Source organism: Mastigoproctus giganteus, chromosome 4 (assembly GCF_048544385.1).
Source record: "Mastigoproctus giganteus isolate SK-2022 chromosome 4, ASM4854438v1, whole genome shotgun sequence".
NCBI lineage: Eukaryota > Metazoa > Arthropoda > Arachnida > Uropygi > Thelyphonidae > Mastigoproctus > Mastigoproctus giganteus.
This window is the reverse complement of record NC_143578.1, coordinates 223642401-223666843: the sequence shown is the minus strand read 5'-3', so window position 1 is coordinate 223666843 and position 24443 is coordinate 223642401. Positions and strand designations below refer to the sequence as shown.

The following is a 24443-nucleotide window of genomic DNA, read 5'->3' as shown; positions in this document are numbered from 1 at the left end:
GCTCATTTGAAAGAAGAAACTTCTGGGGATTATAGCGAAAGAAAGGAAAATCTAGGGACAACATGTAGCAGAGCTATTACGGCATTAGAAACGGCATTGAAATGGGCAGAAAACCAGGAAGAATGTGATATAACCAAATTGATATTGTGAAGGAACTTGAGAGATTTTGTAGCAAAAGAAAGGTCACAACAAACAAAACAAAAAATCTAACACTATTTTGAAAAATTACTTTAAATTTTTTTCCACATAAAATTCGCAGTGAAATACCTCTGAATATACATACATATGTAAATGTGCGAATTTTTACGTATAAGTTATTATAATTTTCTAATTAAATAACTTTTTTTTCCACGCTATTTGAAGTATTTTTCTTTTACCTTAATACATTATAACAGAATTTATTTAATCTTACCTTACATTCGATTATCCAGAAGAGGTTTGACATTAACTATTCCGGATAACTGACACTCTACTGTATTTGCTTATTATATTAATCACAGCAGACGAGTTAAACATGTGGTATATTTCTTTCAATTTTTATTAAAACCCAGGGATAGGAAGAAATAAGTACACTTCATTATGAGATCATTGGCAGCATACTATGACTGTTTAATTTATTAAATCATGGAGCCAAAATAATTTGTGGGATTTCATGTGCTGTTGATTCTTAAGTATTACTAAACTTGGAATCTAATGTCTCCAAAATATAAAGCACTGTATACAATAACTAACTTGTCTGTTCATTATAATCATTATGTTGGTGTAATGCAATATACATATATACTAACAATACATTAATACAAAAAGAATTTTTATTTAAAAAATTACATACATCCTTTATCAGTCTGGTTTTATGATTTTCTTAATAACTAAACAACCTACAAAATTCTAGTTGGAAGACAATTTTGAGGCATTATTACTTATATATATTTCAAAATATCTTACTACAGCTCTTTTCTCTGAGCATATTTAAATACTTTTTTTTACCATCAGAGCATATTTAAATACTTTTTTTTACCATCAGAGCATATTTAAATACTTTTTAAGTTATAGTTTCTATCTCATATTCTAGTAATAAATGCATTTTTTAAAATTCTTATAATGCAAACAAATTTGCATTTTTCAAATACATTTTTTAACAAGTTATTATTATCACTGCCATAAACAACTTCCACCATTTCAACAAAATGATATCTACACTGAGAACATTGAATATTGTCTTAAGAAAATGTTTTTTTTTTTGTATGTAAATGCAATCGAAACCAAACTGAGTTATACAGAAAAAAAGAAAACTAAAAGCTGTCACTCCTAGTACTACTACTACTAGACAGCACAATGCAGAACTAGACCAAGTTTCATGACTAGTATAAGTTTTTTTTAATATATCATGTAAAACCTATAGGGACTGACACGATACTAAACGAACTGTACACAGACATATATTCTTCCTTTATATAAGAGCCTAACTGCTCATATGCTTAATGCAGGTATCTTTGAGGTATTCATAAAGTATAAACCATGTTTTTTACTATAAATCTATAAAAAAACACCACCTTTGCATATCAAACATTAAGAGTACATTGCCGACCGGGCTAGCCAGGTGGGTAAAGTGCCTACCTGGTCACAGGTTTGAATCCCACCTTGAGCTTGGATCAGAGTAAAATGCAAAAACTTTCGGAGGTGCATTATGGCCACAGAAGTCGATGTGCCAACAACTAACAAAAAAAAAAAAAAAAAAAAAAAGAGTACATTAGAGGCAAATGGAAGGATCTGTGTCTGTGTACCATTTGTTCTTATCACTGTTGCATGCTGAAAAATCAAAAACACCCTATGGATTAAAAATATATTATCTCTAAAAAGAACATTTAAAAATCAGTCTTGAAAACTTGTCGAGTGCACTGATTAGCTGTTCAAAATCTTCCATAAACCAAAAAACAAACAATGGATGTACTTTACTAAACCAAAAAAAAAAAAAGTGTAAAGATTAAAAATAAATAAAAAAAGAAAGTAACACTAGAGGATTGAGGGATGGTTTTTATGAAGGAAGAAATCCAAAATATGCAAATTCACACATCTTGAGATATATTGGATAATGTATGTTTATATATTTTAACCATTATACTTAAATAATCATTTTACATTATCCAAGTGAATATTTAGTGAATAAATTACAAAAGTAACATAAATGACCAAAAATGGAGAATAAATACTTTTAATATTCAGTGGATTTAAACAAATAACAGAGGTAAAATAGGTCTCCACATCACAAAAATGACATTTTAATTTCCAAATACACCAGTACTGGAATTTTTTTTTTAACAAGTAAAACTTAGTTCAATCCACACAACTCAAGGAGAATCTGAAGTTATCACTAGCACAGAAAAAGATAAGTTAAAATGATTTTATACAGTTAAGTAAACTAAAAGAAATAGTAAATGTAACTGCAAAAGATGAACACTAAATATAATGATAAGTTCTGATCGATGAATAAGAAAAACAATTTTCTTTTCTCATGAATATAGTAACCACTGAAGGCCAAATGGCATTAAAAAATAAGAATTCAACAAAGAATACTGAGTCACATGGAAATTCAGCGTAAAAAAAAAAAGTACCTTTCTGAATACTCAATACTTACATTCATGCAAAGGTGTTACATAAAAAAAAGTTCAAAATGAAGGATGAGAGAAGACATCAAAACTACCAAGTATAATGAATATAGTAAGATTAAATGATATTAGAGAGTTCAACTTATGTGCAATAAATCAATGAAAATTCAATATAAGACTGATTGGGCATTTCCAATTGCTCAATATTTACATTCATTAAAGGATATTAAATAAAAAGATAAAGAGTTAAAAAATGAAAAACAAGGGAAACTTCCAATGGAGAATAAGTTAAAACATATAACTTACAGGATTCAATTTCATGATCTAAATGAAGCAATTGCAAGCATATCAGCTTGTTAAACTTGTCTACTGATTACTAGTATCTAGTATGAAGATATGAAACATGACATGGCACAATCTTAGAGTTATCCTCTTCTGATATAAAGTTATTTAGATTCATTATGTAATGTTATACAAGCTACTGAACATTTGGAACAAAAACTGAAAACCAAAAGAGAAAATCTTGATGTGATTTTTCATACTGGAAACATTAAATTATAGTTTAAATATTTTCAAACTGATTAAATAGAATAATAAAAAAAAAATTTGAAGTTAACTTTCAATGAATTCAAACAATGAAAGAAAAACATTTAAAAAATTGTATTTCCTATATTTACTTTTTTTAAAAATTAAATATAAAAACTGCTTCTTGATAAATTTTAAATTAAATAAATTTCCTATTTATACTTTAGAACAGCCATACAAAACATGAGGGTTTTAGATCCACAATTATTTTCATCAAGAGGACACAACATCGAATTGTAACCCTCAAATTTGAATGGAAGAAATTTAAATCAAATTGAATGGATGTATGAATATGAAATCCACTGACATATTTTTGTATGTATCACAGTCAATTTTATTGTCAAGGTCTAGTAGCCCTGGTAAAACTGTATACTACCTATTTCTTTCACCTCATTATGACTCATTCTATTTGTTTAATCTATAATCCTAGCAAGTTGACTTCCAGTTATTAATTTATCCAGCAGAAATTATATGAAGGAAGAGAACAAACCTGAATATCATTTCAAAGCATTTGCTTAATGAAAGAGATTTCTCTCTTTACTATTAAAGTAGGTCCCTGTGATATTTTTAATCCTGTTTCCAATTATTCTTCTATAAAATGTGTGTGTGTGTGTGTGTGTGTGTGAGAGAGAGAGAGAGAGAGAGAGAGAGAGAGAGAGAGAGAGAGAGAGAGAGAGAGAGAGAGAGAGAGAATCGTATCTATTTGTTTCTCAGTTGATATAATTTAGAAATTCTATGATCTAATACTTCTTCAAGCAGGACATGAAGAGCAAATTTTCCAAGAACAGCTATGCACCCACAGTTGAAAGCAGCCATTTGGAGGACCATGGATTGTAATACGGTACTCCACATTTTGTAACATAGATGACATGCTTTACATAATGTACTGTGTGTGTGTGTGTGTGTGTGTGTGTGTGTGTGTGTGTGTTATGGAGGTTTAGGGGCACATAAGCTTCTAGGGATATAGTGTGCCTACATACATTATTATTACTGTGTAATAATAATGTATAGTCATTTTGATACATATGAGTGGGGGAGGGGTTCTAGAAAGATTTGTATTCACCCAGTAGTTGTGATGAAATTTGAAATTTTTTTTGTTTCTTTTATACCTTAAAATCTCTACAGCAATCTTACAAATTTTGGTTTTGATCTGACAATTTTTTTTTTCTTGGTAGCACTCAATGAAGTGAAGTGTCACAAAGGATAAAGTGGAATACAGATCACCGATTAGGTTCTTCTTTTTGCAAGGGAAAACACTCAAGACAATCCATGAAAATTTATGGAGAAGACTACCCAGGTTACAGTGTTACTGCACATTGGTATAAACAATTCAAATGTGGAAGATGTTTGTTATTTGGTTTTCAGGAGCATTAGCAACTAAGGCCATATTGCTCCGGAGATATGCGGTGGTCATTCCCTAACCTTTCCGCATCCTCCGTATTTGGTGGTCACGGGCTCGAACCCCGGTCTAATCAAGAAGCGTGTGCTATGCACTGCTGCTCCTGCCCACCTGGAAATGTAGAAGAACCTCAGTGCATGACGAAGAAATCCCAAGATGCCCAGCAACTCTTTTAACAGAAGAGAGTTGCAAGAACTGACGCATTAATCTCGGAAGATTTCCATATTAGTGTAAAAGAACTAGCTGCAGAACTCCAAATTAGTGCAGAGAACGTCAATGATCAATAATTGCATATGAGTAAAGTGTCTGATAGACGAGTTCCCAGACTTCTAACCCCTTGCTAGAAAGAAAGGCACAATGTGCACACAAAATGTTGTTGTTATTTGGATTTTAGGAGCATTAGCAACTAAGACCATATTGCTCTGGGGATATGCGGTGGTCATTCCCTGACCTTTCTGTATCCTCCTTATTTGGTGGTCATGGGCTCGAACCCCAGTCTAATCAAGAAGCGTGTGCTACACACTGCTGTTCTTGCCCACCTGGCTACGGGGGCGCCCGAAATTTTGTTAATATGCCAGAGGAGTTTTTTTCATGGCTAGTCACAATGGATGAAACTTGGATCCATCACTATGATCCCACACTAAACAAGTGTCAAAACAATGGAAGCATGCAGAATCACCATCCAACAAAAAGGCAAAGGTGCAATCAAGTGCTGGCATGGTGATGCTGTCAGTTTTTTGGGATTGGCATAGTGTAATAACCAATAGATTACCTTCAAACGGCTTTACTGTGGCAGTGAAGTATTATTCCAATACTCTGCTCTCATAAAAAAAGACAGGTAAACCTGTCAAAAGATGTGTGCCAGCTCCATGATAATGCCCCTGCACATTCCTCACATGTTGCAGTGAGGTGTGCCTATGAATGTGGGTTTGAAATATTGCCGCATCCTGCTTATTCCTCCGATCTTGCATCCTCAGATTTCATCCTCTTTCCTACCCTGAAATTCTTTCTTTGTGGAAAAACACATTGCTGCTTATGATGAGGTGATTTCTGCTGATGAGTTGTGGTTTGAAGGACAGTGGCCTTCGGAAGTATATTGAAAGGCAGCAAAAATGTGTCATTTGGTCTGGTAACTATGTTGAAAATGTGTAATTCATGGTGTTTGTTTCAACTTTCTTTCACAACTACTTCTGGCTGAATACAAATCTTTTTTGAACTCCTTCATAAGTATTGTATCAGCACACATCATGAATAGAGGAAACTCCATTTTCAATTCATTGAACACATTTAATACATAAGTTCCGCATTTATCTTCTTGTAGCTATTATGAGTGCTTTCCCAGATTCCAACTTTCAAATTGCAATTATTCAGAAACTGCTGATTCTACAAGAAAACATGATTCAGACCAGAAAAATGGCTGGTATGAAAATCATTTTAATTCGCTGTCATTTTCCAAGTTAAGATTATAATTTTGTAAATGACATTTTTCTTCTATCTCTTATAGATCAGATTAAATTTAAAATCACATGAATTTCACCAAATGATATGCTCAATAAGAAAAGTGCACCCTTGACTTAATATCACTCAAATTATCATCATTTTAATGATCCATTTGGGGGGATAACTCCACAGAGATATTTAAAATTATTATGTATACAGTAAAGCCTGAATTATCTGAGGTATTCATTGCATCTGACAAATGTTCAGTTGATTGTGGAATGTTCTATTTTCAGTCTAAGTTCTAGCTGAAGTACACATAAAAAGTTAGCATAATTTTCATAGTCAAATAGGTTATAAAACATTGATTATAAAATCAAATAAGAAAATAATATCAAATAGGTTATAAAACATTAATTCAATATTATGTATGAATATGTATATACAGATTATAAAAAATCTTAAGATTGAAAATTTGTATATGTATATAAAAATAAAAATTAATAAACCAGTGAATAAAAAAATAATGTCTTTACATCCTCAAGTGGCAACAGTGATATATCTCAGATATATTGAATAAATTTTGATATGCTTTATTTTTCCATTTGGAGATTTTTTCTTCACTCAAGATAGCCTCAGATAACCAAGCCTGTACTGTATGTGTGTATATTTCTTTACATTTTTATTTAAGGATAAGCAAAATATTTTTAAGTAAAACATAATATGTATTAGTGGCATTCATATTAATATTTTTTAAATGAAATACAACTTTTACTTAATTCTTTTATTTTAAAATTTGTTGCATGCTTTAGCTTTTGTTTCTGGCTAAACAAGTTCTTTTTACATTCAATTAATGGAAAGAGAAACCAACTGTAAATCACAAAAATAAAATAGGGAAAAAAAACAGAAGAGGAAAACAAAAACCAAAAATAATTACTTGGCTAGCATAAATATTTTATGCTTTTGGCTGAAATTTTGGGAGATACAAAAATTATATATAGACAAATATAAGACAATCATATGAACAGAAAATTATGAAAATGGCAAAATATATGTTCTGATTACTCTGTATGATGAAACAAGCTAATTAATATCGTCGATGTTGCTTGGGCGGTAAAGGAGGTGGACCTTCGGGTACTAATGATGGTGGAGTGTCAGCTGAAGAACTTATGAAATGGTCCGAAATAATAGATGGATAGCTTGTGGTATCATCCTGTAAAAAATCAGAGAGCCTAGTTTGACATATACAACAATCTTATACAGCCAGTAATCAACGCCAATAATAAAAGCAGATTTTAATAAGAGAAGGAATACCCATATTGTTGGTTATTTAGGTTTAAGTTAAAACATTAAAATTTCACTAAAAATATTACCATTCTGATGCGCTTAAATTTTATATTTGGCAAATAGTTTTATGATATGTGTAAGTTAATAAAATGTAAAGCATGCAAATCTGTTAAATGTGTTTATTTTGATATAACTCTGATGACACACACACACACACACATAAAACAATAGAAATCTGTCATGAATTCTAATCTAGCCATTTGAGTGTACGAAACAATTTGGTGTATCACAACACAGAGATCAGAAATGAACAAAATCAATGAAGTAAAAAGTTTAGGAAACCTTTCGTTGAAATTTTGGTGACTTAGAAAGGGGGAATGCAGAAATAGCCTAAAAAATAAATAAAAAAAAAAAAGGCTTAGTTAATCTTAGTTTTTTTCCTTTCTTCTGGTTTGTGTTAATAAATTTCTTCTTCAAACTGCCACCAATCAATCCTATATACTTGAAATACATGGATTTCAAACGACCCCATGGGAGCTGGCGAAAATGCCTCACCGGGCCAAAGTGCTCATGTAAGGGGCTTGGACTTCAATTCTGACCCCTACACAATCTACAGAGAAGCATACCTTGCCTACCCTTAGCCACCCACAGTAACAGCCTACTAATAACTTCATTCAATAAAAACTAGTGTGGTTGCAACCAAATGTTAGATGCTCATAACCATCTGGCATACATTAATGATCTCTATTTTTGGTCCCCCCCACCATGTGTATTTCCTAAAAAAATGCAACTTGTAGAAGTGAAAGTAAAGTGCAAACAAGGTTCGCTTATAACCCCATCTTTAACCTGTCTGTGGCACTTTTTTAATAAGATCTCTTAAAAAAAACAGTAGAATGTGCATTAAAAAATAAAGGTGGATAGTATGCTCCATAAAAAATATAAAATATCAAGAATAATATTATGATCACTAAATCCACCATTTACAGGATGCATGCTTTGCCATAGACCGAATTGTAGCCTCCACCTATTTTTTTAACCAAATTATCATACAAAGGGTACTAGGAAAGTTTTGCAATACAGCTTTGTTTATTTAATTTTTTCAAGGTAATTTCCTCTACATTCAATACACCTCTCCATCCTCCGAAACCAATCTTTAAACCACTTCTGCCAAGTTTCACTAGGGAGTAAAGCACACTCGTTGTCCCAAGCCGGTAGAAGGTCCTCATCACTGGAAAACCGCCTCCCTTTTGGCTTCATTTTCACATGCAGGAACAGTGCAAAGTCGCAGGGAGCAAGGTCTGGACTGTAGGGAGGGTGCTCGAGAAGTTTCAGTCCTGTCGTGGTCAAATATTCGGTGCAGGCTTTGGCGCGGTGAGCTCTAGCATTATCGTGATGGAGGTACCAGGTGTCCATTCTTGACTTTGGCCGCAGGTTCTTCATAGATCCAATGACTTTAGGCAGGCATTGTTCAGTATACCACTTAGCTGTGACTATCTTCTGCGTGTCCAAAACGACACATTCCACAATTCCACTCGATTTGAAAAATACAGCTATCATTTTCTTCTTTACAGATCGGGATTTTCTGACAATTACGGGTGTGTCGTCATCATCAAAGACCCAAACTTTGTTTTGAGCCTTGGTCGGCAGATCGTAATAGTACAGCCAAGTCTCGTCACCTGTCACGATGTTGTTCACATACCGAGATTGTCCCTTATCAAAATTTTTTAACATCTCCCGGCACCAAGTCACACGTCGTGTCATCTGCTCTTCAGTCAGTTGATGCGGCACCCAGAGAGAACAAAGTTTCTTCACGTGCAAATGATCTTGCAGAATCGAACGAATTGCTGGTGCATTTAGGCCCAAAGTATCCTCTATCTGTTGGTAGGTCACTCGCCTGTTTTCGTCAAGCATTTTCCTCACAGCAGTAACGTTTTCCTCCGTAACTGACATTCGTGGCCTTCCCGGCCTCTCAGAATCCTCCAGAGTGAAATTTCCCCTTTGGAATTCTCTATACCACCTGAATATCGTTGTATGATGTGGACAATCATCATCTAGTGCAAGAGTCATTTCTTCTAAGCACTGGTCTATGGTTAAACCACGCATGAAATTATACCGCAAAACTGTCCTTATCTCATTTCGTGACCACGATGCCATCGCAAGCACTTTACACTCTCACTACTAATGAATAACTGAGCCCATCGACTTGGCGCGGCGGTATGTAGCAAAATGTAGCTACATACCGCGGCGGTATGTAGCTTTGTATGTAGCAAAATGTCTTTCACCAAATTTTCATATACAGTGAAATGTCATTCATCAAACTGTCATATACAGTGAAATGAAATTCATCAAACTGTCTGTTACACTGAACTGTCATGCAATAAATTTTTGTATACAGTGAATTGTCATGCACTAAATTTTTGCATACAGTGAATTGTTATGCACTGAACTGTCGCACAATGAATTGTCTTGCAACAAAATTACGTGATCCCTTTGGGAATAAGCATATCGCATACCACAAATAGCTCATATACAAATCATCAGAGATTTTTCTGCCTATGCTAATACATGAAATAGCTAGAAACAAGTTATTAATAAATTCAAACTCTATTCTGAAAAGGCTAAGAATAAGAAACTTGCTTCTTCTTCTTGCCCAAACAGTGTGTGGGTATGTATGAACACATAGTAAAAAAAAAAAAAAAAAAGCACAGAGAACATAGTTTGACATGTACAACAATCTTATAAAATATGCCAGAATATACATTTAAGGCAATACCTCAAACACTAGGGATTACAATAAGCAGGAGTAAAAAAATATATACTAAATGTACTAATTCTGATAATAATAATAACATACATAATGATAAATAAATGCTCAATAAGTATCAACTGTAGGAAGCAAGCAGTATCCAATTATATGACAGTGACGGATTTGTTGTAGGTATTTGTTGTTTTCCTTAATAGTCTAAAGGCAACCTTTTTGTTTGAAGAAGGCATCTATAAACCACATATTAGCATCAAGAGAATAGAGGTTGTAGAAATGAACAGTATTACTGATGACGAAATTGTGTTGTTTCTTATACATGACAGAGAGAGAGAGAGAGAGAGAGAGTGTAGATGTAAGAAAGAAAGCTACCCTCCAAGTGCCAATTTAATATTAGTAGTGGCAAATTATGCAAAAATGCAAGCTTATACAGCATTAAAAAAAAAAAAAAAAAAAATCACTTCCTGTATCACCTGTCCATCCCTTTTAAGTTTGTCTAGTCCTTCCTTGAATTTATTCAAACTACCCATATCTACAACACCAGATTGAAAAATGTTCCAACAATCAATTGAATGTTGCTAAAGACAAATTTCTTTATATTTATCCTGCACCTATCCTTCCTCAATTTGAATTTATGCCATCTTATATGTGTGTAATCTGAGGAAGGATTCCATCAGCATCCAGTTTATTCAACCCATTCAAAGCATTAAACACCTCAATCAGCTAGTCTCAGTCCACTGTTCAGACTGTGTTGCAAATTTGGCATCTTAAGAATTCCTCTGCTTAGAGATGGAAAGAATGCATGATATATGCATAACCTATCCTTGGTCTGGCTAGAACTACTACGTCTCTTCAATTTTTTTACACTTGAAGGCCATTTTAAAATTTTTAGTTTGATCTGATATAATTTGTTTGAAATTCTTTCCAGCTCTGCTGGCAATAAGTTGAATTATTGGTCTGCATTCTGTTTATGAAGTAAGGAATGCTCTTTGGGTAGCTGCTGTTTTTGCTGCTTGGAATAAATGGAAATTTCATTTCCATGTCCTGGATACCTCATTTGTTTTATAAGGTTTATTACTATCTGTCAATTTATCAGAGATCTAGAAGGGTATAAGAGTATGTGCCTAGTACGGTTTATTGCATCAATACACATTCAGTAATCACTGAATCGTGACCATCCCATCTTTATTGGACTATGCCACATAGTTTGCAGTAAAAAGCTGAATGGCTTCATATGCAAGAGAAGTGGTAATCTGCATCTTGTCATACAAGCTGAAAGGGCGCCTCCTTAGCCAGGTGGGCAGGAGCAGCAGTGCGTAGCACACACACTTCTTGATTAGACCGGGGTTTGAGCCCACGACCACCAAATACGGAGGATGCGGAAAGGTCAGGAAATGACCACCCGCATATCCCCGGAGCAATATGGCCTTAGTTGCTAATGCTCCTAAAAACCAAATAACAACAACAACAAGCTGCAAGCCGAAGTGATAAAGTAGGTGGTTATGGGATGTAGTAAAGATATTATGGCATTTCAAAAGGGCTAGATTGTGGGAACTTCCATATCAGGAATGGCACATCTTGTTGGTTGCTCACAGCCCATTGTGGTTAAGGTGTACAAAGAATGGTGTAAAATGGGTCAAACCACCTCCTGGCAATAGAACTGCAAAGGATTATGCAAGATAGATGTTTGTTGTGAGCAAGGGTGCACAGTGCATTGTACAGGCTCTACAGCTGGTCACTGTGCAACAGTTGACATTGAAATACAATATCGTGAAATGCAGGAACAATATCCCAAATGATGTGCCTGCACACTCAGATGTATGGGGTTTCTACAGCAGATGACCCAAAAGGTGGCCCTCTCCACACCACTGATCGTCATTGACAGAGAATGCTGTGGTGTCAACAACATGTTGGTTGAACACTAGAGGATTGGAAATGAGTGTGCTGGTCAGATGAATTCAAATACCTGGTGCAATATGCTGAAAGATTCCTTCATGTGTGGCACAAGCAACACGAGTCCATGGACCCATCATACATCATGCCAACTATCCAGGCAGGTGGCACTGGTTGCTTAAAATGGGATATGTTTAGGATCTTTGGTGCATGTAGACCAATGTTTCACTGGTGAGGTCTACTGGCAGCTTTGAGGAGCCTCATATGCACCTACAATGTTGCATTTTTTCCAGCACAGAAATAGCATCTTCCAAGATGATAATGTGCCACATTATCAGTCCACAGTTTTAGCTCAGAGGATGTAATTTCACTATGTTCCTCAAACCATTGTGCAAAGAGATTTGAGGAATACAGCAAAGATATCACTCATCTTGATTAGCATCAAATTCACCTAACCTCAGTTCAACTGAACACCTGTGGGATGTTTTAGAATGGGAAGTGAGGTCTATGGACATGCAACCATCATCTATTCTGACACAGTAGAAAGCTATGCAGGCATCCCTCTCTGAAGACATTCCTATGGATGTCTTCAGATAGGCATTGACTACACTAGATATCTAGTGTAGTCAATGCCTAGGTGAATAGCAGCTGTTATCTGTATAAATAGTGGCCAAACATAGTATAGGCAGATGGTCAAAATTCAGTGATCATTGAGTGTATATCATTATTTTTTGATGTCTCATGGTTTTAAGTGGTTCAGTGACATATGCACTGTTCCTAATTCTACAGTGTACTGCTGCATTCTTTCAGTAGTTTTCACGACACTATGATCACTGTAAATATTACTGCTGCTTCACTTTCACAAGCTTCTAAATTTGATCCATCTCTGTATACTGAAATACGACTATGAAATTGAGTATAAAGCACTGCATATATAATTGAACATGAAGCACTCTTGTTGGAAATTAATATACTGAGTAATATTATTTTAGCAGTTTTGTAAGTTTAAGGATTGTACATTCCATGGTGGAAATGTCTGTGTTGGGAAATGTGCACCATCATCCATTAGCATTAGTACAGGCATTTGATGCAAGAAAGCAAGCTTATGCAGCATCAGCCAAAAAAAAAAAAAAACCCACTTCCACTTCACCCCTCTGTTCGTTCAAAATACCTGTCCAGCTGAGCCTTAAACTTATTTAGGCTATCAACCTCCACGACAAGGGATGGAAGAGTGTTCCACCAACCAACCACCCGCTGGCTAAAGGCAAATTTCCGCACGTCTATCCTACATCTGTCTTTCCTCAATTTGAATTTATGCCCTCTCAGGTGATTATTCTGAGCTAGAGGAAGAATCCCATCAGCATTGAGCATGCTCAACCCATTCAAGGCTTTATACACCTCTATCAGATCACCTCGCTGGTGCCTAGTCTCCAGACACTGTAATTTGCAAAACTTAAGCCTTTCTTCGTAAGAGCACCCCTTTGTTCCATTCACTAATCTTGTTGCCCTTCTCTGTACTCGTTCCAGCAGCTCTACATCCTTCTTGAAATGAGGCCTCCAGACCTGTATACAGTACTCTAGGTGTGGCCTGACCATTGCCTTATACAATGGAATAATCACCTCCTTATCCCTGCTGGAAAAATTCCTGTATATCATTGACAAGACTCCATGAGCTACTCTTGCAGCCCGTCTGCACTGCTCAGAGAACTTCATATCCGCCTGCACAACCACCCCCAAGTCCCTTTCATTCTCTACCACTGTCAGTGTAGTACCACAGAGTTGATACGTTGCTCTGGGGTTGCTGTTTCCCATGTGTAGTACTTTACATTTGTCAATGTTAAACTTCATTTGCCACCTCTCAGCCCATTTGCTCAACCTTTCCAGATCCTGTTGCAGCAGCATAGTGTCAGTAGTGTCCTTAACAACCCTGCCAACCTTTGTATCGTCTGCAAACTTGGACATTAAGCTTGATATACCATCATATATATCATTTATAAATACAGAAAACAATAATGGACCCAACACTGAGCCCTGAGGGACTCCACTAATAACATTAGTCCACGATGAACAGTGTCCATTGATTACCACTCTCTGTCTTCTCCCCCTCAACCACCCCTTTATCCATAGCAGCAATTTGCCTCCAATGTCACACTGCTCCAATTTGTGTAGCAGTCTTCCATGTGCAACAGTATCAAAAGCCTTTCTAAGATCCAAGTATATAATATCAAAGCTATTCCCTACATCCAGTTCTTTTGTGACTGCATCATAGTATCCAATCAAATTGGTCAGGCAAGACTTCCCCTTAACAAAACCATGCTGTGTCCGAGCTATAACTAAAGTCTTGTCTAGATGATCCTGCAATGCTTCTTTAACCAGTGCCTCCATTAATTTCCCTGGAACAGAAGTTAAACTAACAGGTCTATAATTACTTGTGTCAGCCTTTGATCCTCCTTTGTGAATTGGGGTCACATTTGCACATTTCCAGTCTATGGGTACCTCCCCTGAGTCCAAGGAAGCTCTCATAATTATGGCTAAGGGTTTGCTTACTTCCTTTGCTGCCTCCTTTAATATAACTGGATAGATCCCATCCACCCCGGGTGCCTTTCTTGTGTTTATCTTCAACAGTTTCTCCTCCACTTTAATCCCAGTTATTTCAAGATTCTGTAGCTTACTGCTAGAGTTGAATACACCTCTGGCATTACCCTCGCTGAATAACTCCTCATGTGTGAATGTCGATGCAAAATATTTAATTAGTTTGTTAGCTACCTGAACAGGATCATCAACAGTTGAACCATGGATATCAAGTGGGCCAATCTGATTCATCCCCTTCCTTCTAGAGTTTACATAAGTAAAGAACTCTTTGCTGTTTTTCTTTGCATCCCTTGCCAAGGATTTCTCGTAATCTGCCTTCGCCTGCCTAACCTCCTTTGTAACTTGGTTGCATATCAACTTGTATCTATCATAGGCTTCTGTGTCACGTGTTAATTTGTACGTATCCCATGCATTTTTCTTTTCTGCCATATGCCTCATTAGTTCATCTGACATCCATTTAGGCCTAAACCTTGAACAATATTTCTTAGTTGGTATATAAAGCCTAGTAGCTTCCAAGATAAGTTCTTTGAATGCTTCCCATTTTGAATTTGCTGTTGGTAACATCATCAGTTGGTCCCACTGTATAGAATTTAAATACTGTCTCAGTCCATCGCAGTCGCCTTTACGGAAGCAATAACCCTTCCCTTTACCCCTAATGGTAGTTACCTCTTTGAGTAAATCCCACTTCAGCACACTGTGATCACTGCCACCTAGTGGTTCATTTATCTGCAGATTCTTAATGCATGAAGAATCACTGCTGATAATCAAATCAAGAGTATTACTCCCTCTAGTTGCCTCCCAAACATGCTGATGTAGAAAACAATCATCCAATAAATCCACAAAAGCCCTGCTAGTGTGTGAGTGACCAGCCCCCAAATTCCAGTCAATATCTGGGAAATTAAAATCTCCCATTATAAGACTCTCTGATTTACTGGCCCACTCTATTTCCCTGTACAGTTTCTTATTATACTCATCAGAGTCATTAGGCCTATAGCACACTCCTACTCTCAATTTTGATATCCCAATGCTTATGTCACACCAAACTGACTCAACACTGCACTGTCCAGCAATGTCGACTGGCTTCACTTCCTTGGTTTTTATGTGTTTCTTAACTAATAGCATAACCCCTCCCCCCTTCCTATCCTGTCTATCCTTTCTATAGACGTTGTACTCCCCAAATTCCAGTTCTGCATCCCTTATATCTGTGTGACACCACGTCTCTGAAATCCCAACAATATCTGCCTTTGATGTTTTGAGCAATACCTCAAATTCATCAAATTTGTTTACTAAACTCCTAGCATTGGTGTACACGCAAGTATACATGCACCTGTTTCTATTCTTAGCTACCCTAACACAACCCATGTGTTTACTTGTACTGCAATGGCTCCCAGCAGTCTCTGAAATATCAAGCATCTTGTTTTTCAGGCTTCTGCTCATTCTAATAGAAGCAGTGCAAGAATCTCTTTCACCTCTGCCAGTGGCTACTGTCAATCTGTCGGTCTTCGTCTCCCCAAGCTAGCAGTTTTCTGACCCACCTAACACTGCCTCGACAGCATCAAATATTCTTGCACCCTTTCTATTTAAGTGTATCCCATCCCTGTAGAAGCAATCTCTCCTGTTAACAAGTACAGTCCAGGCTGAAAAAAATTCTACCCCTTGACCCTTGCACAATCTTTCCAGGGCCGAATCCATATTAAAGCCTTTATGTTTCTTACAGTTCTTAAGAGCTTATTACCCAATGGTTGGTTGAACTTGCTGTGTTTTTTGATAGATGTTTTGCCATCTCAAGTTCAAAAGAATTGCCCAGGTGGAGTGCTCAGGTGGAGATCTTATTTTATATACACAATTTAGTTCCAGCTGTTGTCATCTAAGTGGTAGGTTTATTGGTTTCTGAATAAAGACTATATATATGGTGAGGTGTGAAATGCACTTGTTGTAATCTGTAATGCACCATGATGGACTGAATCCAGCTAACTCAGCATGTTCTTCTATGCTGATTCAGAAGATGTACTGGATTGGACTGGTACTCCATAATCTAGTTGGGATCTAACTAGTGCTATTATATAGGATGTGCAAGGTGTATTTGTTAGTGGTTAGTTATTATTAGTGGTTCTTGTGGTTTCCCACAAATCCAAGTTAATTGGATTTGTGGGAAACCACAAATTTCCCACAAATCCAAATTGTTTGTTTGTTATTTGTTTTTTAGGAGCATTAGCAACTAAGGCCATATTGCTCCTGGAATATGCGGTGGTCATTCCCTGACCTTTTCGCATCCTCTGTATTTGGTGGTGACGGGCTCGAACCCCGGTCTAATCAAGAAGCGTGTGTTACATGCTGCTGCTCCTTCCCACCTGGCTACAGAGGCGCTTAAGTACTCTGTGATGCTGCACAACATTGCAAAGCCATTCGATGTGAGTTGTGTGAGTAGTGTGTTGTTTGACTGGCCTCTTCACTACTGGGAAGCTCAATCACCAGGAAAGAATTTCCCAGAATCCATCCACTGGGACGAAGAGCTGGACCAGGACATAGAAAGATATCTGATGGGCTGTCCACACTCTTGCAGGAGCAAGAATGGAAAGGGGGAACAAGAAAAGAGCAGAGAAGAGACAGGAAAGTGGAAGGTAGGGAAGATAGTGGGGAATGGCAGAGTGTAAGGCATCCCCCCCCCAAGGCAAAAAGGAGCAAGAACAGTGCAAGGTGCAGTTGGGGGAGTCCTGAAGGAGGACTGTGGGTAGGGAGAAAGGTAAAGTTCAATTAGTGAGTCACAGATCGCCCTGCAGGGCTCCTAGTTGGGTGACCCCTGAGGATCATCCTGCCCAGGGGTGGGCCCTGAGCCAACAGTAAGATTGGGTTAGGAGTGCAATTTGCAGTTTCATGACTGGGAATTTCGAGTGCTGGGTATCAGTTGCTATGTGAAGGAGGATGTCCAGGAGTAGTATTAGGAGGTTGCAGGTGATGCTAGTGACAACGAAAGACCTCGTTGGTATGTCTGGTCAGTGCATGGAAGCAGAGGCAGACTGAGTCAAAAATTCTTACTGAGGAAAACTTGAAGCGGCCTCATACTAGTGTATTTCTAAAGTCACACTGGCCTCCGACCTTCAGCCTACCAGGGTTTCCATGGTAAGTCTTATGGCCAGTCCGCCTCAGTATAGAAGGCATTGTTAGACTCCAATAACTTGGTTTCTGGCCGAAGTGATATAGTGCGAAGGAGGTTGGCTTCTTAGGTCTAAGTATATGTTACACGAGTGCATCATGTGGTCCCAGTTTTCTGGTTCCCCGCAGGTACAGTATCAACTAGGCCGAAATCCAGAAGGGTGCCTCTTGAAGAACCCGGCCAGTTAATACAAAGAAAGCACAGACGTTAGGGTTGTTGTTGTTGTGATGAAATTTAAAACACATAGGCTGCTAGGGCCATATTGTGTCTTTCTAATGGATAATAGGAAATACTAACTTTATTGTAATACCTGTTATATTTTATGGTATATTCCTATGTTATTTAGAAAGGCAAAAAGTTCTGTTTTATTAGGATCATCTCCAAGAATCTGCAATAATGTCAGCTGTGTGTCAGCACAGCTAATAGTTTTAAAGCTATTTGAGCAGATATTGAGAAGGTGAGGACAGTCCACTAATAAATGATGAAGTCAGTTGTACATGACATGATGTGCATTGAGGAGTGCTGTCATTCGTTATTAGATAGAGGTGTGTGAGTCGAGTATCACCAATTCTTAGCCTTCCTAGAATTACTTCATCTCGTCTGCAGACGTTAGGGAAGAAGTTTGTTGACAGATGATACCTCAGGGAGGAAAAGTTTAGTAGTTGCACCAGTTGTGGAGTTATTCCAGCAGGTTTGCCATAAGTCTGTCAGTTCTAGCCACCCACGTTTGTGTTCCTGTTGGATATCTGTATCAGTATGGGTTTGAATAGCAAGGAATTCTACTTCTATATTCTTCTTAATGGCATGTGAGAGGCCAATTAATGTGACATGGGCCAAGGGGAGGCAGCCTGTTAGTATCTGTAGGGAGGCAGTTCTACATGTGCGAGTCATTTGTAGTAGCACAAGTTGTTGAATTTGCTAATTTTGATGTGCTTGTGCTAGAGTCATTCAATGGTACCATACTGCAGTTCCATAAGTGACAATTTGTATAAATACTGCTGAATATCGAAGGCTAAGAGCAGGTTCTCTTAGACCCCAGTCCTTGTGGGTAAAGCGTGCTAACATAGTTATGTAATTTTCTATCTTTGATGGGTTGGAGATGGGGGATGAAAGTTCTCTGGTTGTCCGAAATTACTTCTAGGTACTTCACCAACTGGTAATTTTTCAGTGGGCGGCCATGAAAACATATGGTGGGGGGGTCTGGACAAGTTCAGTTTCCCTTTCAATAGAAGGGTTCTGCTCTTCTCAGTGGAAACTAAGTTTATTTTCCATGGCCCATACAGACAGGGCAGAGAGAACAACTTGTTTCTACGGTGGCATGGGAGGAGCTCTCAATGATGATAACCATGTGATCAGCATAAGAAAGCTGAGTAGTGTGTGGGTGGTCCTCAGGAGCCAGTCATCAAGTATCATATTTGAAACAGCTGGTCCCAAGATGGAGCCCTGAGGACAGCCTCTGGTTAGATGTTGGATGATGCAGGGATATTTTGTTTTGATGCTGACCTTGCGGTTAGAAAAGTAGGTTTTGAGTCAGTGGTAGAAATTCCAGGTACAGTCAGTGGCTCTGGCCCTCTGGAGAATGCCCAGGCACCATATTGTGTTGAAGGCTCCTTTGAAGTCAATGAAAATTGGCAGTATATAGGTTACACTCCACAGTTCCAACTGTTCTGCAGTTTGAGGGTTTTAGATAGGGCATCAACTGTGGAGTGTCCTGGTCTGAATCCAAATTGAAAAGGGGATGCCAAACCTTTGGCTTCATATCAGGGTTGGAAGAGGGAGAGCAGCAGTCTCTCAAAAAGTCAGCTTCTTATCTAGGATTAATGCTAGAAGTCAGACAGTTGGTTTCACTGGGATAATTTGAATGTGTGGTGCATTATAGCCATCAAAGATGACGAGCCAGAAATAGTAGTAGTAGTGGCATGTGATGCAAGAAAGCAAATGTATGAGCTTATGCAGCATCAGCCAACAACAAAAAAAAAAAAAAAAAAAAAAAAAACACCATTCTCTCCAAATGCCTGTCCAGTTCCTCCTTAAATTTATTCAACCTATCAACTTCCACAACGACAGATGGAAGTTTGTTCCAGCAATTAACCACCCGCTGGCTAAAGGCAAATTTCCGCACATCTATTCTACATCTGTCTTTTCTTAATTTGAATTTATGCCCCCTTAGGTTCGTAATCTGAACAAGTGGAAGGATCCCATCAGAATTCAGCGTGCTCAACCCATTCAAGGCCTTATATACCACAATCAGATCACCGCGCAGGTGCCTAGTCTCCAGCCACTGCAATTTGCAGAACTTAAGCCTCTCTTGGTAAGAGGATCCCTTCATTCCCCTCACCAATCTTGTTGCCCTTCTCTGTACACGCTCAAGTAAATCTACATCCTTCCTAAAATGAGGCCTCCAGACCTGTACGCAGTACTCAAGGCGTGGCCTGACCATTGCCTTATACAGAGGGATAATCAACTCCTTTTCCCTGCTAGCAAAATTCCTATATATCATTGACAAAACCCCATGACCTGCCCTGGCAGCCTGTCTGCATTGCTCAGAAAACTTCATATTGGAATGCAAAATTACTCCCAGGTCTTTTTCATTTTCAACCACCTTAAGTGTAGTACCACACAGTTGGTACGTTATCCAAAACTTCATCCATAACCTCATGTAATATATGCTGATGACTTCAGTACATATTTAACCGATCACAAAACATGTGAACGAGAGAGAGAGAGAGAGAGAGAGAGAGAGAGAGAGAGAGAGAGAGAGAGAGAGAGAACGAGAGAGAGAGAGAGAGAGAGAGAGAGAGAGAGAGAGAGAGAGAGAGAGAGAGAGAGAGAGAGAATTGTTGGCACATCTGCTATTATGGCTATAATGAAGAGAGCTCATGGTTTAGTTATTAGTTTCAATTTTTTAATTAGACAAGGATATAACTTTTTTGGCTAAAGATTTTTAGCGATTTTTATGAAGATAAAAAAAAAAAAAAAAAAAAAAATCACTAGATTTTTATCTTCATAAATATTTAGAAAAAAAAAATTTTTTTTTTTTTTCATAAGTGCTTGTTCCATTTCATATTTGATTGTAGAGGTTTATTTGCCTAATAAAACCTTATATATACTATATCATCATTCAGAATTGTTAGTTACGTAAAGGTGCCACGAATATTGCAGTGTTTGAGAGCTGATTTGTGATAATATTTACCTTCATGGAAAAAATATAGCCTTCCAGACAATGTTTGGGGTACTGCATCATGTGAATAGTTATGGTGTTAATTCATAGATCGTTGATGTGGGAAATTTGTAGGTGATGTAATCACCATCTATTCCTGCTTTTCTGGCTGCAGAAACAGACCATCATATATCTCTACATGAAGTGCCTTCCCAGTGCACTAAGAAGACACTTCACATAGAGGTGGGAGATGTCGGTTTATAAACTCATTGTTCTGTATTTTGTCACTATTTGAGTTTGCTTAATGAGTGTGAATAGGTTATTTTCCTTACTTCCTGGTATGTTATATCACTGTCTTCTACTTTTTTTTTTTTTTTTTTTTTGTCATTCACTATATATTTTTAGGTCTTCTCCCCTTACAGTTTGGAGAGAGTGGAATGGACATTCCATCCCTAAAGTTTTTTTTGTTGGAACAGCCACTGTTCTCATGTTTTTTAGCTCCACACTCTGTGCAAATGGGTTCACTTTTCAGCTGCAAATAACCATCTCTGGCATTTGTAATATCTGAGTGGATTCAATATATGTACCCAATGAATCACTGCAAGAAGGAGAGGGGGGACTTTTACAAAATAATGAATTTCCTTACTACAGTGTGAACAATACATTGTTTATTTAACCACCCTCATAATATTACTGAGAAAATCCACAAAAATGAAGGAATCAGGACTCTGGTCTTGATTCCCTGCACAAAATTCTTTTTCCACTGTGCACGCGTGTGTGTGTGTGTGTGTGTGTGTGTGTGTGTGTGTGTGTGTGTGTGTGTGTGTGTGTGTGTGTGTGTGTGTGTGTGTTTCAACTGCAACTGCTAAAAGTTAACAGCACAAAATACAAAATTTTAGTATGCATCTCATATCATGGGCACTGAATGCTTTACCTTAATAATTGTTGGCACTGGTTGTTTCTCTGAGAATGGAGGCATATTCTCTTTCTTTTGAGTCTGGTTTTTTCCTGAGTCTTCTTGATTATCATTACTAAAGGACTAAAAATTAAAATGTTTAATTATATAATTAAAAAAAAAAAAACAATAACAAAAAGAAAGAAACTGAATAATTAGAACGTCACCTAATGAATTATGAATAATTCACTAGCTAACATTCTAGGACATAACATTTAAGAATAAAAATATATTAGTTTTGAATCCTCATTCAAAGTGTAAGATTTATAAATTTCATCTAAAGTGAGACATCAGAGCTGGTGAAAAAATTCTTTTAAAAACACCTGAATCTCATTTCTGTTCAGTAAGATGAAAGAAAATGCACCAAACTGCTTTCATATTGCCTAGAATGTTTTTTTTATTTTAAAATGAGATTTAAAAAAATTATCAAGATTTTTAAATATAACAGGAAACATAAATAAATCCTTAAATTCAGTAACACAAGAAAAGAATTTTAATAATAAAAGTCATGAAATTATATTTTAACAGAACTACTGAAATAATCTGAAACTTTACACAATTCTGGAAATGCTCATCTTTTTAGATGCACTGGTCTGTCCAATAATCTCAGCCTGGCCAAAAGTCAGCAGTCAAAACTAGAGTTTTTCTTTACATTAGGGAAGGCAGAATGATTCCACGGTGGTCTTATATTTTCATACATACAATGTTATTGTTTTTTTTAAAGAGGCCATCATAAAGAGGCCGCATCAGTCTATCTGTGTTCATGGGCCAATTTACATGCAGGTAGGCTGAAAAACTGGAATAACTTAGGGAGGAAACCCTATCCCTGCACCTGATATCAGCAAACTATAGCCAAACAGAAGAGGTCTATAAGAATTCCCCAGTTTCTAACAGGATTCAAACCTATACTTCTCCAAACAGAAGTCAGGGTTTGAACCTTGTAAAAACATACTGTTATAGAGGAAAACAGTAATCATCTTGAAAAAGTTAACACAATGATACTTCAGGCTTAAAAAATGGCAGATTAATTAGTTGGGCTATAGTTAGCTGATATCAGGTGCAGCCCATTGATAACAGTTGTCTCTAATGCGAGCATAAGTCTAAGCCATGAAGGCTTTCTGTCAGTATCACATTAGTGGTATCAAAGCCTCTACAAAGAAAAACTGAATGCAGAGATGCATATTGATTTTCAAATCATTTCAATGCCTGTGTTGACATATATCAGAGGGACCTTTATTACTGAGCTGTGTTGGGCACATGTTGTCAACTCTTAGAAGACAAAGATGCATATAATCTTTGCTATGTGTTTACTTTGGTGTCTGTTGCTATGTTGCAGATTATTCACTCAGATTCAATACATTATTCATGGTATTTGGTGCTACCTTTTTTGTTTAAAGATACCAGCAACATAGGTTTAACTATGGATAAGAGACCACCCCCACCTCTCTTGCTTTCTCTCCCCTCACCAAAGCCTTTTTGGTTGATTTTTATTTCCTACTGCAGGGCATCTAAAATACAAAAATTGAACACAGGGCTGTATAAAAATAACTAAAAAAAGCTGAACAAAAAAAAAAAAAAAAAGTTACCATAAGCAACAGTATCAAAGGCTTTTCTAAGATCCAAATATATGATATCAAAGTTATTCTTTGCCTTCAGTTCCTTTGTGACTACATAATAGTCTCCAATCAAATTAGTCAGAATAGACTTCCACTTAATAAACCCATGCTGTGTCCAAGCTATAACTGAAGTCTTGTCTAGATGATCCTGCAATGCTTCTTTAACCAGTGCCTCCATTAATTTCCCTGGAACAGAAGTTAAACTAACAGGTCTGTAATTACTTGTGTCTCCCTTTGATCCTCCTTTGTGGATTGGGGTCACATTTGCACATCTCCAGTCCATGGGTACCTCCCCTGAGTCCAGGGAAGCTCTCATAATTATAGCTAAGGGTTTGCGTACTTCCTTTGCCGCTTTCTTTAATATAACTGGATAGATTCCATCCACCCCAGGTGCCTTTCTTGAGTTTATCTTCAACAATTTCTCCTCCACTTTACTCTCAGTTATTACAAGATTATTTAGCTTACTGCCACAGCTGAACACACCTCTGGCATTCCCCTCTCTGAATTACTCCTCATGTGTGAATGCCGATGCAAAATATTCATTTAGTTTGTTAGCTACCTGAGCAGGATCATCAACAGTTGAACCATCGATATCAAGTGGACCAATCTGATTCATTCCCTTCCTTCTAGAGTTTACATAAGTAAAGAACTTTTGCTGTTTTTCTTTGCATCCTTTGCCAAAGATTTCTCGTAATCTGCCTTCACCTGCCTGACCTCCTTTGTAACATGGTTACAGACCAGCTTATATCTATCATAGGCTTCTGTGTTACCTGTTATTTTATATGTATCACATAGAAGTGCATCCAGTTGATATAGGTGAACAGTGCACTGTTGAATCAGTTTGGTGTGACATAAGCACTGCAAAAGCAAAAATAAGAGTAGGAGTGTGTTATAGGCCTAATGACTTGAATGAGTACAATGAACAATTGTACAGAGAAATAGAGTGGGCTAGTAAATCGGAATGTCTTATAATGGGGGATTTTAACTTTCCAGATATT

At 37.1% G+C, this 24443-nt stretch overlaps 1 protein-coding gene across 1 annotated transcript in view; it reads right to left on the bottom strand.

Moving 5' to 3' along the window:
• Nucleotides 1–7010: 7010 nt before the first annotated feature.
• The window catches only part of axo (axotactin), a 564741-nt gene continuing 547308 nt past the window's right edge, over nt 7011–24443 (bottom strand). The window contains exons 33-34 of the mRNA XM_090371184.1: nt 21809–21913; nt 7011–7240 (exon numbers count right to left, since the gene is read on the bottom strand). Of these exons, the coding sequence (XP_090227310.1) occupies nt 7115–7240; nt 21809–21913 (231 nt within the window). The 3' untranslated portion in view covers nt 7011–7114. The remainder of the gene's footprint in view (nt 7241–21808; nt 21914–24443) is intronic.